This window comes from Zalophus californianus, chromosome 5 (assembly GCF_009762305.2).
Source record: "Zalophus californianus isolate mZalCal1 chromosome 5, mZalCal1.pri.v2, whole genome shotgun sequence".
Lineage (NCBI taxonomy): Eukaryota > Metazoa > Chordata > Mammalia > Carnivora > Otariidae > Zalophus > Zalophus californianus.
The window spans coordinates 96,455,901-96,473,591 of NC_045599.1; the positions used below are offsets into that span (position 1 = coordinate 96,455,901).

General features: G+C 49.6%; 1 protein-coding gene across 4 annotated transcripts in view; it reads right to left on the reverse strand.

Moving 5' to 3' along the window:
- WWC1 (WW and C2 domain containing 1) overlaps positions 1-17,258 on the reverse strand; it is a 147,798-nt gene extending 130,540 nt beyond the window's left edge. For all 4 annotated transcript variants that reach the window (XM_027605137.2, XM_035727603.1, XM_027605136.2 and 1 more), the window contains exon 1: positions 17,015-17,258. In XM_027605137.2, coding sequence (XP_027460938.1) covers positions 17,015-17,133 — 119 coding nt within the window. In that variant the 5' untranslated portion in view covers positions 17,134-17,258. The remainder of the gene's footprint in view (positions 1-17,014) is intronic.
- Positions 17,259-17,691: the final 433 nt, after the last annotated feature.

Here is a 17,691-nt window from a genome sequence, read left to right on the forward strand (position 1 = left end):
TGTATGAAGCAAGGAAACTGAGGCTCAACAAGATTAAGCAGCTTGCCCAAGTTTACACAGCAAGTTAGAGGCAGAACTGATCGGAAACAAAGTTCGCGAATTTATGAACAAATTCTAGATCTGTTGTTGGCAGGTTTCGGGAGGTAGCAGAAAACTCTGGTGGCCTCCAGCTGCAGTCCCACCTGCCCAGCAGTGAGGGCTCCCATTCCCTTCCTTAGATTCCTATGAAATCTAAGCTCACAGCAGCAGCTTCTTCCCAGAGCCATCTGGTACAGGCTTTTTCTGCTTTTGACTAGGAGAGACTTGACTTAAGGTAGATCGCTTCCAGGCAGGAGCAGGGAGGGAGAGGGTGGATGAGGGAAGACCTTGTGAAGCAGGTGGCATCGCCTGTGGCCTGTGAGGGAGGTGGGGCGTCCACGGATACAGGCGGGGCTGGGAACCGGGCCCACACGGGGAGAATGGCAAAAAGGGCAGGGCCTGTCTGGGTACTGCCACTAACCCAGGTGGACCATACGCAGAGGACCAATCAAGGGAGCTCAGGAACTGCAGCTGACAATGATTGGCACCTACGTGCTACTGGGCACTCTGCAAAGTATTTTAGATAGTTAAGCTTACTAAAATTGGATGAAGTGTGGTTATGTTAAGAGGATGTTTTGTTTCTTATACACACATATATAGACAAACACTGAAGTATTTAGTGGCAAAGAGACATGATGTCCAACTTAAGAGTAATAACCAACTTACTTTTTTTTTTTAAGTAGGCTCCATGCCCAGCATGGAGCCCAATGAGGGGCTTGAACTCACGACCCTGAGGTCAAGACCTGAGCTGAGATCAACAGACTGAGCCACCCAGGGGCCCCTATAACCAACTTACTCTTAAATGGTTTATATATGTAATGGTTTCATATGATTACATATGTTTGTATAATATGCACACATATATAGACTCACATACTCACACATAGGGAAAATGAGAGACTATAAGGTAAATGCATAACATGCAAAAACTGGTAAATCCAGGTAAAGCATATACGGAAATTTCTTTTATTTTTGCAATTTTCCTGTAAGCTTAAAATTATATCAAAATTTAAAAGCTACCAAAAGATGCATGGGAAAGATACAAAAAAATATCTTTAAAAATAGTATGAGGTCAATACTACTATTTCCCCATCTTATTAATGAGGAAAGTGGGGCAAAGCATGAGAGACACAGGAAGTGAGGCAGGACCAGCTTTGAGAAGCTCTGACGGCCAGGCTCAGACGGTTGTCCCTCAGCAACCTGGGGGAGGGTGGCTAAAGAGGGTGAGGAGAGGGGTGGTCAGCACTGGATTGTGCAAGACTGATCTGAAAGAAGGCCACAGGCTGGCTAGAAGGGAGGGGCCTCTAGTTTGGTCTCTGCTTTCTAACAAGCCTCAGTAGGAATAAACAGAAAAGGAAGCAGGTGTTGGAGCCTATAAAAGAAAGGGTGGCAGAACTTGGCAGCCAGATGGGGAGGAGGGAAGAATCCAGAGGATGGAAGCAGGGGCGGCCTGTGTGTAGTGGGAGAACTGGGTACATGGGTACCGGGGCGGGGGGAGGAATACCTACATTTTGTTGCATACCTTTTGGACCTTTAGAATTTGAACCATGCATGTTTTAGTCATTATGGGGGCACCTTCTCATGGGAATGGCAGAAAAGGCAAAGCTGTTTGAGACCAGGACTGGATTCAGGTTTAAATCTGTAGTAGAGTACAGGGTTTGTCTGCACCCAGAAATGATGTCCAGCAGGAAACTGGAAATGGGCACTTGACGTTTTGCTAGACGAGAGGCAGCAGGGAGCGTGGGGTATAGGACATTACTAGGGAAGAGCAACAGGAGCTAAGACCACAAAATGCCCTCCCTTTCCTGGAGAAGAGTGATCGCCAATGGAGGAGGAGGGTCAACATCACCATTAGATGCCTGTGCACTGCTGGAGGGAATGTAAGTTGGTGCGGGCACTAGGAACAACAGTATGGGGGGCGCCTGGGGGCTCAGTCAGTTAAGCATCTGCCTTCGGCTCAGGTCATGATCTCAGGGTCCTGGGATCCAGTGGCATCAGGCTCCCTGCTCAGTGGGGAATCTGCTTCTCCCTCTGCCGCTCCCCCTACTGGTGCTCGCGCACGCATGCACACTCTCTCTCTCTCTCTCTCTCAAATAAATAAATAAATAAATAAATAAATAAATAAATAAATAAATAAAATCTTAAAAAAAAACACAGTATGTGGGTTCCTCAAAAAATTAAAAATAGAACTACCATATGACCTAGCAATCCCACTTCTGGGTATTTATTTGAAGGAAATGAAAACACTAATTCAAAAATATATCTGCACCCCATGCTCACTGCAGCATCATTTACAACAGCCAAGATATGGAAACAGCCTAAGTGGCCACTGATGAATGAATGAATGGGTAAAGAAAATGCGGTGTATATATACAATGGAATACTACTACCATTAAGAAGAATGAAATCTTGTGTTAACATGGATGGACCTTGAGGGCATTATGCTAAGCGAAATAAGATAGAGAAAGACAAATACTATATGATCTCATATGTGGAATCCAAAAATAAAACAAAACAAAACAAGCTCACAGATACGGAGCACGGACTGGTGGTTGCCAGAGGCAGGAGGTGTGGTGGGCAAAATGAGTGAAGGGGGTCAAAAAGTACAAACTTCCAGTTATAAAATAAATAAGTCCTGGGGATGTTAATCTACAGCATGGTGACCATAGTTAACAATACTGCAACTGCCCACTTGAAAACTGCTAACAGCACATATTAAAAGTTCTCATCACAAGAAAAAAAACTCTATGTATTGAGGGATATTAACTGGACTTACTGTGACGATCGTTTTGTAATATATACAAATACTGAATCATGTTGTACACTGAAAACTAAATTTACATGTCAATTATATCTCCACAAAATAAATAAAAATTAAAGAAAGACACCAGGAAAGGAAGAGGGTCAGCCAGGTTGTTAGATGCTACAGGGAGGTCGAGGAAGAGCTCATCATGGGGCTCCTGTGACTTTTCTGGAACTGTGATCAGAGGATGAGGTGGGAGGAGGAGGGGGTGAGTGCTGGAGCATGAGTGGGGGCCAGCGGCTACGGAATTCCTCCGTGTTCTTCAGAGGGACGGGCATGGGCTGTGAGCACACAGACTGAACATTTATTCTTGGAGAGGGAATGCCTGAGCACATTGGAGAAAAATCCACAGATGCCTGACAAAAGGAAGAGATTTCTTTGATATGAGGCCCAAAAAGCAGGCCAGGCTGTAGCAGAGGCCAAAGGGATTCTAGGTCTGGTTGGGTTCAGGGGTTCTCAACCTTAAGATGGCATCAAAATCACTTGAGGGTTCTTTTCACACACATGGAGTCTGGGTTCCATATAATCCATGGGTTCTGATTAGGTTGACTGGGGCTGGGCCTGGAAATCTGCATTTGAGCCACTCAGGAGGTTCCGATGCATGCTGTCAACAGATGATGCCAGACTCAGAGGAAACCTGGCTCCCTGGCCAAAGTTAAGAAGAAACCCTGTTGGCTGCCACCAGAGTGAGGACCACAATCTACTCACTGGAATTAAGACCTGTATGAAGAGGGAGACAGGGGATCATTAAAGATGTATCTTTTTTTAAAGTTAAAAGCAAATCCAGTTTTTCTAATTATAGAACTTTACAACTTTATGGCTTGACCTCTGGTATCATTCACAAGGACTTATTTTCTGATACAGCATCCTCTTCATTTTCCTGATCTGTAATTATTTTATGTTTTTATTATTGTCTGTAAGCTCCACGAGGGGTGACGTTAGCCTTTATTCACTGCTGAACCCCCTTCCTAGCACAGCTCCCACCAGGAACCAAATACACAAAGGTAGTGGCACCCTTTTCAGTTCTACCCAATGTGCAATAGAAGTGGAAAGTAATTCATGCCCAGTTAGAGCCATTTCGGGTCTGAGATGACCCAAATGACTTCTAGTGAACCCAAAACAAACATCCTACAGGATGTTCTGCTGGGCAAGCAAGAATGCTGCAGACCAAGCCCATATGCTGGGCAGATACCAAGAGTCCAAGAGGAACTTGATTCTTGCTAAGTCTTTTGCGTCAGAGTAATAATAAGAGATGGAGCTCTCTTGAACACAGTAAGGAGGGTGAAGCAAAGATGCTGATCACCACCATGGACCAAGGACCAAGGGATTTGGTCAAGGGCATTCATCCCTGGGGGGTGGATTTTGAAAAACCTATTCTACTCAAAAAAACAGCTCACTCACCCTGCTTCCTGAAGAGGGACATCTGCTAAAACAGGAGTAGAGCAAACACAAAAGTCTGGCCTCTCCAAACAGATCCTGAGCAACTGGAAGAAGCTGCCACTGCAGCAGTCAGCACAGTGAAAGAGGCTCTGGTCTGAATTACCAGGAATAAGTCAGCGTTGCTCCCCCTGTCTTGCCTGACCTACACGATGGTGAAGAACATGCATTTTGGGGGCGGGCAGACTGAATTTGAATCCCAATTCTGCCACTCATAAGTTTACAATCGTGGGCGGGTTTTCAAACCCCTATGCATCACTTTCCCCATCAGCAGAATGGAGACGGTATCATTCTTACCTCATTGGGCTGCTATGAGAATTAAATTGGATAATGCATTCAAAGCCCACAGCCCAGATCTTGGCACAGTCTAAGGTCTTAATAAGTGTTAGCTATTATGAGTTCTTACCCACAGGCTATGATCTATATGGTGACAATGTCTGCATGCCCCACTCCCTTGGAGTCTCAAGGACACAGATGTGTGCATGAAATCCAGACGGGGTTCTGCTGAGGTCAGACAGAAGATGTGCGGGAGGCCCAACCCCTGGGCCTGCAACTCTACAGCAGCTTACACCAATCTGTCCAAAACCATTACTGCTGCAATGGGAATTTAAAGATTTTCACATTAAAGTAAAGACGAGCCTAAATCTCTCTGATCCTTAACACACCAGGAAAGAAATCACAAGACAGGTACAGCAAGGTGACTGACATCCCCCAAAGATCTACTTCTCCCCTCCCGCAACTACTTTTTAAAGTACTTCCTAAATCATCTCAATTCTTCTATATAGAACTGTAGAAATCTTTAGTTTTACAAATTTCTAGGGGGTACTTTCATATAATCTCCCTGAAACCCTGTTTATAAGACCATATTTACCTACAGTCGCGGTTCTCCAATCTGGGCTCTACCCTGGAAATCCCGTGCCCAGGCCATACCCTGGTCCGATTAAACCAGAGGGTCTGGGAGTGGGCCAGACATGGGTATTGTCTGCACTTCCCTCCTGTGAGACTCATGTGCAAATGAACTTGAGAATCACTGACTGTTCCTTTTGTCCCCCAGCTCCAAACACAACCTCCTATCCTCTGTTGTGGAAAGGAGATCAAAGGTTATTATTCCCCCATGGCAGAGCAGTGGAGACCAGGGATCAGGGAACGCAAGTGACTTGTTGCCCTGAAGAAGGGCCAGAAACAGAATCCAAAACTCCCAACTGGAGACATTCATTTCCTGACTCAGGGCACTCCTACTGCCTGCCAGCCACTGGTCTACCTAATAACCACGAACGCAGAACACGCGGGTGGTCATGCTTTTCTACTACAGTGTAAGGTCCCCTCCTGGGGACCTTACAAGGGGAAGGCCTTTCTAACCTTCGTTTGTGAGATGAACCTCAATGTAAAAAAGATGTCAAGCAATGGTGGGGCCTGGTGAAGGAAGTGTGAAGGTCCAGCTTGCACACTAAAAGTCTGCAGATGATACTAAAATGGTCATAAGCCAATGAAGACCATTTCAACTGGCTGCCCCTACCTGTGCTCAGAAGGTTCTTTAAATCTGGTCAGTTTCTGCCTGCAATCACTAACAAAATACCTTTGGTCATTCTGGCTGCAAACATTTGGCCGGTGGTTTTGAGACTTGAGGGGCAGTAGAGTCAAGTTTTGGATTTAGTAGGCGGGATGTGAGAATCTGCGTTTCTTTTTTTCCCTCTTTTTAGGATTTTCTTTCTTTATTCGAGAGAAAGAGAGAGAGAGAGAGAGAGAGATAGTGAGCACAAGCAGGGGGAGGTGCACAGGAGAGGGAGAAGCAGGCTCCCTGCTGAGCAGGGAGCTGGATGTGGGGCTTAATCCCAGGACTCCGGGATCATGACCTGAACTGAAGGCAGCCGCTTAACCAACTGAGTCACCCAGGCACCCCGAGAATCTGTGTTTCTAACGAGCTCCCAGAAGAAGCTGATGTGCTAGTCTGGGACCACATTTGGAGAACTTGGGCTGGGTGACCAGTAAGGAAGCTGGAGAAATACCCATGGTCTCCACTGTAGCTGGTAAATGTTTGTTTTATGTCAGCGATGGAAATAAAGCACTCAGGCTGGTTTAGAAACTCCTTGAACTGTTAAGATACCTTTCAGTAGTCTTGTCTAGCAAAAGTCATTGTTTACTGGAAAGATGTTTATCTCCGAAGTATGATCAGTTTTCCCAGAAAAACAGGAAGAAAGTGGTTTATGTCCAAGAAATCTGGTACTCAAAATACATGAATTGAGCAGTAATTATATAATGACTGATAAAGCTATAAAATGTACTGAGGAGGGGTGCCTGGGTGGCTCAGCTTATTAAGCATCTGCCTTTGGCTCAGGTCGTGATCTCAGAGTCATAAGATCAAGCCCTGCATCTGGCTCCCTGCTCAGCGGGGAGCCTGCTTTCTCCCTCTCCCTTTGCCCCTCCTCTCTGCTTGTGCTCTCTCTCTAATAAATTTTATCTTATTTTTTAAAAAGATTTTATCTATTCATTTGAGAGAGACAGAGAGAGCGAGAGAGCACAAGAAGGGCGAGCTGCAGAGGAGAGGGAGAAACAGCCTCCCTGCTAAGCTGGGAGCCCGACGTGGGGCTCGATCCCAGGACCTGGAGATTATGGTCTGAGCCGTAAAGGCAGATGCTTAACCACCTGAGCCACCCAGGCGCCCAAATAAATAAAATTTAAAAATAATAATAATAGAATGTACTGAGAAGGCCTTAACGGGCTGCATTTAGAACTATCTGGAGAGTGGAACTTGCATATGATGAGACACCTCTAATTCGGTTTTGGCTAACCCTATGAGGTATCTTCTAACATTCTCTTTTTGCTAGTGAAGACTCTGAGGCTCAGGAGGGTTTAAGTAACTTAACCAAGCTCACAGAACTAGCCAGTGACAAGGTTGAGATATAAAATCCAAATTGTGGTCAAGGGGACCAGCAATGGACAATGTCTCCCTCAAGGGTTTGTGAGGATTCGGTGAGAAGAGGGACTTGCCTCTTCCACACACCTCTCCTGCACTCCCTAGGGCTGAAGTCGGACTGGGGGCAGGGGGCCCTGAAAGTTCCCAGTGGTGAAGGAGCCCAGCGACCCTTTCTTGGCAGAACAGTTCAGCATGGATGTCCTGGCTCAGTGCCATTGAGAAACAGAGACAACTGTTTCCTCTGATCCTCTCCTGAGTATGGATATACAGATCCTATACATTCTTTTTTTCTTTTTAAGATTTTATTTATTTATTTGACAGAGAAAGAGAGAGAACAAGCACAAGTAGGCAGAGTGGCAGGCAGAGAGAAAGGGAGAAGCAGGCTCCCTGCTGAGCAGAGAGCCCCCACTCAGGGCTCCATCCCAGGACCCTGGGATCATGACCTGAGCCAAAGGCAGATGCTTCACTGACTGAGCCACCCAGGCGCCCCTAGATTCTCTACACATTCTAATGTAAAGAGAAGTCCTTCTGGCTTCCAGAATCCCCTCAGACTTCCTGCTTCCCTGTGCTTTATTTCACAACGGAGGAGAAAACCCTACCAGATTTTGCCACCACTGGGCTTCCGGTATGCTCACGGCAATCATAGCCATGCAGGGAAACTGCCTGCTCCCGAAACCACTTCCTCTCGCTCTCTTGGCCTTAAGACGGAGGGCCAGGTTATCTCACCTGCTCTCTTGGGTTTCCCCGTCTGTGAAACAGGAGTAATATGGTACTCTCCCAGCCTACTGTGAGGACTCAGTGAATCGACTGCCAATGGCAGGCAAAGACCAGCAGCAACACCTGGGGACCGGTTGGACATGCAAATTTCCAGGCCCCACAACAGCCCTACTGAGGCAAACTGGGGTGGGGGGGAGGTTGGAGTTGGGTAGTGTGATTTAACAAGCCCTCCAGGTGGTTCTGACGCTTCTGCAAGTTTGACAACCTGTGCTCTAAAATATAAGATCCACAAGGCCAGGATTTCTGTTGGTCCACTGAGTCCCCAGTGCTGGAATGATGCTTGGCACATTACAGACACCCTAGCCATTCACAGGCACTCAATAAATATTTTTGAATGATTAAATGAGTCCAGATGAAACAGAGGAGGAAGGAAAACCAAGGTCCAGATAGCCTGGCATTTCTAACTGTATTTGCACAACTTGATGACTCTCTCACTAATTTGTAGTAAATATTACGAATTGCAGACTGACTGTTGCATCTCACCCTTGCATTCCTAGCTCCTAGCGCAGTGCCCAGCTCATCCTGACAGGCTCTTGGCAACACCCTGTTGAAGGCACAAATGTCTCCCAGTTCCAAATCTAAGTTCACCCCACAACTGCCAACAGGTGCAGCAGATGGGCCTGTCCCTCCATCTTCCTAAGATGGGTAAAAGAATTCCAGAGAACACCAAGCCTCCAGTTGTAATGCAACTTATCTGTTTAACTGTTTGCTCTTCTCCCTCGCCCAAGGGTACACCCTGCTGCTGCAGGGACTTTGCTCTGATCCTCAGCACTGGCACCGGAGCCTGAAGCCCAGTAGGCACTCAATAAATACCTGCTGAATGAATGGCCAACCCCTGGCTGGGTGGGACGTGATAAATACCAATGCCCTTCTACACCACTGCCGTGCGAAAATCAGCAAGAGGTTGGCGGGGGGGGGAGGACTTCTGGAGTGAAGAGACATGGTATCAAGCAGTTACAGATGAATTCCAGATACCTCCAGTTTCTGCAGCAGCCTTTTCAGTTCTGCCACGACAACTGCGATTCCTTACCCCCGCTTCACACACAAGCCCCGGTGCCAGCTCGCTGGCAAGTCACTTCACTCCAGAAATTCCAAAGAAGGGCTTGTCTCCGATAAGACCGGGGTGGGGGGAAAAGAATTTATTGACTTATTTATCTAATGAGTGCTGCCGAGGTGGTTTGCAAGCTCTGATGTCAACGTGGCTCAGATGAGCCCTGGTTTACCAGAAGACACTGGAGTTGGCAAGGAAGGAAAGATCGTTCGAGTTCCTCTACGGATGCCCAGGAGGGCAAACGCGCCTCACCAGGAAGAGCTGCCATTAGAAAGTCTGACGTGCACTTGGCACTGGGCTAAGACTTGCCCTGTCTGGTGTCATCTCATCCTCGGGGGTAGGCACGTCCTACTCTGAGGAGAAGAAACTTATTCGAGGTCCCCTACTACGTGTAATGACAGAGCCAGAACTTGATTTGGTGCCCTGTGAAGATCTTTGCGAAGACCTTATCCACGGCAGGGAATGGTACGGTACTGTGGGACCGATGTTTGGCTGGGAGCACACAATCATTTTTCTCCACAGTGAATAATACACTGATAGGTGTGTTTCTGTTGATTCCTCTGTAGTCAAAAAGTTCCCCTTCCCTCTGCTTCCCTCTCTCTGCCCTTCCTCTCTCCGAATTTACTGAGAGTGCAGCAGTGCAAAGAGTAAGGCTTTGAAATCAGATGGACCCTGATTCGGATTCCAACTCTGCCTCTTTCTACCGGTGCGACCTGGAGCTTGTCACTTGCCCATTCTTATCAGCCTCAGTTTCCCCATTTGCAAAATGCCAGAAAACTACAATGAGCAACAGTGCTTGGCATATGACAGGTACGGACAGAAATGATACAATGTAACTATTACTATCTTCCTTACCACCAATGTTAAAACCAGTTATTGTTTGCCTTGTCAGCAGTACAAAGACAAGCCATGCGCTTGGAAGAAATTCCTGGAATACAAAGTGAAATGCTCACAGAGCCCTAACTACCTAAGAAAAGCCACAACAGATGCAAGATCAGAAGGCTGTCCCAAGGTCACCTCATCCTAGCAGCCACCTGATGCCTGTATCTTGATACTTTACCCTTTCAAGTCAGGTACCAGTCAGTGGATTGGAAGGGCGGCCCCACCGACCAACCAAACAAGCAACTGCCACTGGGTGAGGAGAAAGCCGGCGTGGGGACAGCGGGGCTGCCATGGAACCGGGGGTGCGACAGCGGGGCTGCCACGGAACCGGGGGGTGGGGATGGTGGGGCTGCCCCGGAGCTGGGCCCAGCAACAGCAGGCAGCCGGCTGGGGAAAGTCAGCAGCTGCCGCTGGCCTGGGATCCTGGCTGCCAACGAGTGATGAATGGAACAGGGGAAGAAAACAGGCAACAAAGGTGTCCCTAATCTTGATGCAGCTTCATCTTTTTTTTTTTTTCTCTGGCTGACCATTGAGGGAGAACTTAAGCCTGGGTCCTTTTTCTTTGGCAGACATTTGAAACTGAAAGATCCCATTTCTTCCCAATGGTGAGATGTCATGGGTAGAAGCACTGAGGAGGCAATTGTGGGGGGTTAAGGGGGGGTGGAGAATGTGACCCACCGCACTTGTCCATTTTTAGCCCCACCCCTGCCCCGTCCAGCATCTTTAGAAAATGTTCTGTGTTCTCCCAACACAGCAACACTGAACGCCTGTCCCCGCCTCAATCTTCCCCCATTCTTTTGCCAAGAAGTTTTCTGCTCAGGAGCTGGAGGCTTAATGGCCTGCTGGTGAAGGTTGAATAACAAAACACCACTGTATCCAGTTTCTGAGTTTTCTCTTCTTTTATCTCACTCTGAAACAGGGATTCAAGGCAGCCGAGAAGCTTGTCAGCAGCAAGCAGAGCCTCTCACTGTTCTGCCTGAGGGTTTGCAGCCGGCTGGCCCTGTCCATGCTGCAAGACGCAGGGCGTGTGAAGTTTTCACACACACTCAGCCCAGACACGGCCATCGGCCCTGTCCAAGTGGAAACCCCAGAAGATGTCACCCCAGCCATTTCCCCAAGAGAAGCAGATTTCTCTGGTCCAGGGCCCCTGACTGAGCTGGTGGCTGCAGGTCCTCATTGCCTGGAGGGAGGGAGACATGGCCCGAGACAGCTCCTGACAGCAGGGACAGCCAACTGCCCCTCACTTGGCAACCCCTGCAAATGCCACCAAAACCTGACCAAGGCTTCTTCCAATCCAGGAAGCTCTGCAGCAACACGCCGGCCACCTTCCAACTCCCACTTATTTGAGCCTTGTCTCTCCTCATGTGCACCTGAGCTTGGTGTTCCAACGCTCTCGGTAACTAAGGCAACCTGATTCCCTTCTCTTCAAAAGAGCAGTGTTTCATAGCTACCTGGGATCCCGGGGGATTGGAGAATCAGGTCAGTTTGGCTAGGCAAAAAGCCGGGGAGGTGATGACAGAGTAACTGCCTTGGCTACTAATTCCCTGGCCACTGGGAACATTTACCGAAGCGATTTGGAAATGACTCTGAGCTCTCGACACACACTGTATCCTTTAGAATTTCTTTGCCTCTGTTTCTGTTCTCGCTTTCCCAGAGCTCTGGTTAGCTGGCTGCATCCAGAAGGTGGGGTTTTTGCCCAACAGCCTCCTAATCCACGCTGAGGATCTCACAGGCCCCTCTGATCAGGCTTCCTCAGCAACATTATCTCTCTGAGATGCACAGCAGGTTTGCTTCAGCTCAGGAATAAATGGCAACTTTCAAGGCCACCTTACTGACAGGGCACTCTGGAACAGCTACAGTTAACTTGAGTGTGGACTCAAGAGTGCCATTACCTGGACTCCGATTCGGGGTGCATCACCTACTGGTGACCTTGAGCAACTTACTTTACCTTTCTAAGTCTCGGTTTCCTCATCTGAACACAAAGATAATAATACTTACCTCATGGGGTTGGCAAAAGGATGAAATGAATCCTAATAGAAAAGGCTCAGCCCAATGAGGAGCATAGAGTAAGTTGAATTCCTAGGACACAACTCACAAATGGTTGGGACAGATGAAAGAAAACTGCTGGTCTACATAGTCAGAAAGGATTATGGAAAATAACTCAGCCACAAGCACAAAATATTCCCAAATTATTACAATGGGTGAGGAGAGACTGGGTCTGATTTGTAGGGAAAAGTTTGCATTAAAGAAAGAGGGAAGGAGATCTTTCCTAGTGATTCAAGGTGTGACTTTGGGCAGGTAAATAAGTCACTTGTCTCTGAGTTTTAGTTTCATCAGTGAAATGAGAGGGATGGGTTACACGACCGGGAAAGTCCATCCCAGCTACAAACTGCTACAGAGCCAGGCAGAGACTCAGTCTCCATTTGATTTAAGTGTTCCATAGGCACATTCTAGTAAAAGCGAAAAGAACTGGCATTCCCAAGTGCCTCCTGGGTACCAGGCTCTGTGCTAACTGCTCTACCTGTCTCAGCTTATTTAATGTCCACAGCTGCTCTTGACAACTATGTGTACCTCCCTATTGTAGAAAAGACAAAAGCCAAGGCTTGCAACTTGCCAAGGTCACTCAGGTGGCAAGGCTCACCCTCTTTCCACTGTCCACACTTGCTCTCTGGCTAACCGTGGCCCGGCCACACCAGCATGGCTACCAGTGAGGGAAACCCTGCTTGTCCCCACTCCATTCCCCAAGGCCAAATCCCCTAAGCAACAGGGCCCAGGCGGGGTAGCAGTGCAGGGCAGCAGTCAGACGTGTGGGTTCTGGCGTCACTGCGCCCAGCATCCGCATCTCGCCTCCACAAAAGTTGGCTTTCATCAAACTCAGCCCCCCTGAGCCTCAGGTTCCTCACAGATCATTGTACCTATTTCTCAGGGTTGTCCGAGGGATTAAAGGACATCACCCATATAAAGCTCTCAGCAGACTGCCTGACTACAGTAAATGCTCACTCATTACTTCCTACCTCGCTGAACAGGAGGGCATATAGGCAGTGATAAGCAGTTTCTAAATTAATCTATGGCAGGAGTATGGACCTGGGGTCCAAGAGCCCCCCAAAATTATGTGCCAAAAACTGTATTTGCACTTTTCTTCAGGAAGCATCTTTAACCTTGGTCAGATTCTCAGGAGGATCTGTGGCCAGAAGGAGGTTCAGATCTTTTGACTGTAGACGCAACTTCCTACAACATAAATTATTTCTGAAATAACAGGACTAGCAAATGTTCCTCAAATCATGAGAGAAGTTGCTGAGTCCTCTCAACATGGCCTCTTAGCCATGTGGGCCTCCAGAACTTATCACATAGCCCCAGAAACTGTGCCCACAGAGCTCCCGGGTGGTTCCTGGAAGAAGGTCTGAACATACACCATCGAATGAACAGGAATTAGGCTTCAGGAACCTTCTCTGGCAGGGCCAGTTCAAACAATCCGTTCTTCCTTGGAGAACAATCAGCGTATTTGTTTTCGCATACCACTAAGTTAAATACACAAGGAATGCTGGCCCTTTGCTGGAAGCTCCCAGAAGCACCCAGAGTTATTCTGCTCCAAGGGGAGGCCAGAGCACCTGATTCTCCAGGCCAGCCTTGCCTCAGGAGGAGCCTATGGTGCCGTTGGAGCCTTTGGCCCAGTAGGCAGGGCCCACGCTGCCCACCGGACCCTCTTGGGTTGTTGGGACAACCGTCCTCAGGAATTTCGGCCTCCCAGTCTTGCCCTGGGTGAGAAGAGGAGAGAGTTGGCAAGGCTGGCTGCCTAGCTGCTCTTCCAGCCCGCTGGTGAAAGGGGAAGCGGAAAACCGGATTCCCTACCCCCAGCAGCCTCCAGGCCGGACAGCGCACAAAACAGCTCGGCCCCAGAGGGAGGAATGTGCCAAGACATTCTTCAGGGTTGGTAACCCGAGACGCTATTTTGTTCTTCGTGGCTAAGAAATTACTTTTCTGACTGAAGGACCGTTTGACTTACTTCTTTTCAATTCAAGGGAATGGGTGGGCATCTCCTTGATTCAGGTAAGGAAAAAGCCAAGACAAATGTAAACACACACACACACACACACACACACACACACACACACACACACACACACGCTTAAGGAGAAGAATTTTTTTTTACGTGATCCTTTGTTTAAGAGCATTAATTAGTTGCAGAGATGTGACTACCTTGGCAGAATTTATCTCCCCCACCCCACCACCCCAAAAATGTCTGGCTCTTTTTCGCTTTTTTGTTTTTTTTCCTCTTCCTTGTTACAATCCCTCTTCCCCTTCTGCCATGGGGCCAGGAGGGGTAAGGTGAAGCCAAGGAGTCTGAAACCACATCTGAGACCTGGCAGGGTCCTGCGGACATCTCATCAACTGTCTTCTCACACCAATGGAGCACTTACTTGTACCTCAGAGAGGTCAAGCAATTTACCCAAGGCCACACAGGTAAGATTATAAGACAGAAATCCCGAACGGGGTGTGCAGCAGAGAAATTCCAGAGCTCTTTCCCCAAATTTTCAGTTAGCCCACCATAACAGTGACCCCAGGGTTGTGCTAGGAACACCTCAGGGCCCTAAACTCCGGGGCCCCCCACCAACCCAGTGTGGGTGGGATGACCAGGAGGTACGAAGTTGCATTAAAACCAATGACTTGCAAGGTGAAGAAAGTGAGTGGCTCAGTTTAATGCCACTGTTTTTAATTCCTCTCCAATGCTTGCCAATCTGCCTAAAAATAAAGGCTGGGCATACCTGTTGCTGGGATATGGGCAAGCTACAGTACAAAGCTAAAATATAATGGTGCTGGGTTGTTTTTTTTTCCCCTTCTACTGTTTCTAGACAGGATTCTTTCTATTTATGACAACAGATATTACTAGTTTCCCATATGTGAAAGTGGTTCAAAAATTTTCAAACTGAGTTGATTTAAAGTCAAGTATTAAGTAAGCGACAGTACATGTCCATTGAGCACAAAACCATGGTGGTGGTTCACATGATACTAAAATCTGAAAAATAATGCTCTAGCCAAGTCAGTTTTCCACTTGCCCTCGTCCAGGGGTAAAAAATTACTGTTGTTTGAGAGGCTTTCTCAGAGCCCCAGAGAAGTCCCTAGATTCGTGACCTCGGGTGAGTTAGCAGCGCTGGGTGTGGGGCTGTCCCAGTCCTCCAACATCCAACTGCTGACAGCACAGCGGCCTCAGTAAGCTGCAGGGACCAAAACCAGGCAGGAAACAGAAGACTGAACTCGCGTCTGTTCTAGAAGAGAACAAGGGGCTGCCCCGTTCACCAACGCGGCAACAGCGTCCCTGGTGCAGATGACCCTGCGTGGGGCGGGGAAGGAAAGTGAGTCGGGACAGATTCGGAGGTCAGAACTTCAGAGCTAGTAAAGAATCTGGCCTATGGTGAGTGGTGGAAAGATCAAGATATTCAAGCAAATCACATCTCTGGGCCTCAAATTTTCTCTTAGGTTTGAAAGTAAGAGCTGGGCTCTGATCATCTATGTCCCTTCCAACTTCTAGAGTTCTTCTATTACTCCTTCCCTTCCAAGCACACCATTAATCTGACAAACGGGGAACCCGGCGTTCAGAGGTTAAAGCAGCTTGCTCATGGGATGCTTTCTCTAGCATTAAAAATTTTTCTTCCAAGGCCACCTGGCTGGCTCTGTCAGTACAGCATGCGAATCTGGATATCGGGGTGGTGAGTTCAAGTCCCACATTAGGCGTAGAGATTTTTTTTTTTTTTTTTTTACTTTCTCTTCCAGATTACATTAATGAGACATCCAGCATGGAAGAATGATGAGAATAAAGCAAGCACCCAGTAAATGTTAAATGAATGAATTTAAAGTGCTCACAGAAACTACTGGGAATCTCAAGTTTTCTTTCGGCCTCTTTTTTTAAACCCTCACCTTGCTACACATCCCATCTTGGACTTCTGGGACCTCCATCCTAACCCTACAAGATGAAGGGTCCAAAAAATTCACCACAGGCACCTGATACCCAACGTCGCACTGACCAGGTGAAAAGTCCACATTCCTAAGATACTATGACCACAGATCAAGACAACAAGGACAACAAAGAAATCTCAGAGGGTGGTCCTCTTCCCCTCCAGCCCACCCCAGGATATACATGGGGATGGTGTGTGTAAAGAAATGCCAAGCAATCAAAACCGGGAAAAAGTCTGAAGCTAAGAGCCACACCAGTCATCTCAGACTCCACCTGCCTCAGCAAAAAAAAAAAAAAAAAAAAAATCCCGTGCTACAGTCGGCTTGGTGCCCACCAAGGTCAGGACGCGCTGGTGCAGGGCTAAGGAGCTCTGGCCCCCAGAGGAAGAAAGGGAGGAGAACGAGGTGATGGGCTGGGCTTTGCGGGAGGCCTCTCACCTCCATCTATATCCTAACAGCTTCCAAGTTGCTGTAAGATTCCTGGAGAACCAGTCTTCCCCATCAGCCCCCCCCTCCCGCCCCCTTCCTTTCCTTCCCACTCCCGGCATCCAGGCCCCCTGGCTGCTCCTATGCTCTTCTCAGAGCCTCCCAGGCACCTGTCAAAAACCACACTCCGGGCTGCCTTCCCCTCCGCCTAGTGTCCTTCCTCCAGCAGTTTCCACTGAATCCTGGGTCCCTACTACCCCCTCCAAACCAGATGCTTCCCCATCTCCCCCGCGCCCACACACACATGCTGGGGAAAGCCTCCCCGGGAAACCCCAGAATCACATTGAAAGGTTGCTTCCCCAGCCCCCGCCCGACCTCTTCCTAAAGGGGGCGGGGGGGCGGGGCTAGAGCTTAAGGTCAAAACTCTGGGCAGGTGCCGGCTGGGGCCTAAGTCCTCCATCGGGGATGGCGGTGGGACTGCCTGGGCCAACCCACTGGCCGTCCTCTCCTCACAGCAGCCCACCCGGGCAGGAGCAGCGCTCCAGACGGCGGGGGATTTGTAGGGGGGGGGGGGGCGCAGCAAACTGAAGAAAGCTCAAGAGGCTCGCAGAGTTCCCTTGCACCCCCGGCCCAGTCCCGGCTGGTGGCCCCTAGGGCAGGAGGGAACCGGAGGTGTGGGGGCTCCCCGGGGTCCTACCTGTCCCGCGGGTCGATCCAGCTGGTGGTGCGGCTTGTGTGATCTATGTAATACACCTTGCCGTCGAAGTCGCGCGCCTCCTCCCAGCCCTCCGGCAGGGGCAGCTCTGGCCGGGGCATCTTCCCGAGCGCGGCCCGCGCTCCCCCATGCAGCTCCCGGCCGCCGCGGGGGCCCCCGGCTCAGCGGCTCCGGCCGGCCGTATCCAGCCCGGGCGGCCGCCGAGGCACCATGATGGCGGGGGGGTGGGGAGTGGCGCCCGCGGACTGGGGGCCCTAGTGGGGGCCGGCCGGGGTGGCGCCGCGGTCCATGCGGCCCTGCGGCTCCGGCTCGGCGCCGCCCGCTGCTCCCGCCGCCGGCCTCTCACGCTGCCATGTGCGCCCGCAGCGGCGCGGTGCGGGCCCGGGTACGCGCCCGGCCGGCGGGGCAGAGCGAGCCGAGCGCAGCTGCCGCCTGCCCTCCTCCGCCGCGCGGCGCGCTGCGCCCTCCACGCCGCCGCCTGCAACCGCCGCCTCCCCCTCTTCCTCCCCCTGGCCCGGCGCCGTCGCCCCTCTCCGCTGCGGCGTTCTGCGCTCGCTCGCTTTGCGACTTCTGCCTCCGCCAGGTGCGGCTCGGGCGGTGCAGGTAACCGCGCTGCCCCGGAAACGGGAGGCGGAGCGCGGGGCGCCTGGGTTCCCGGG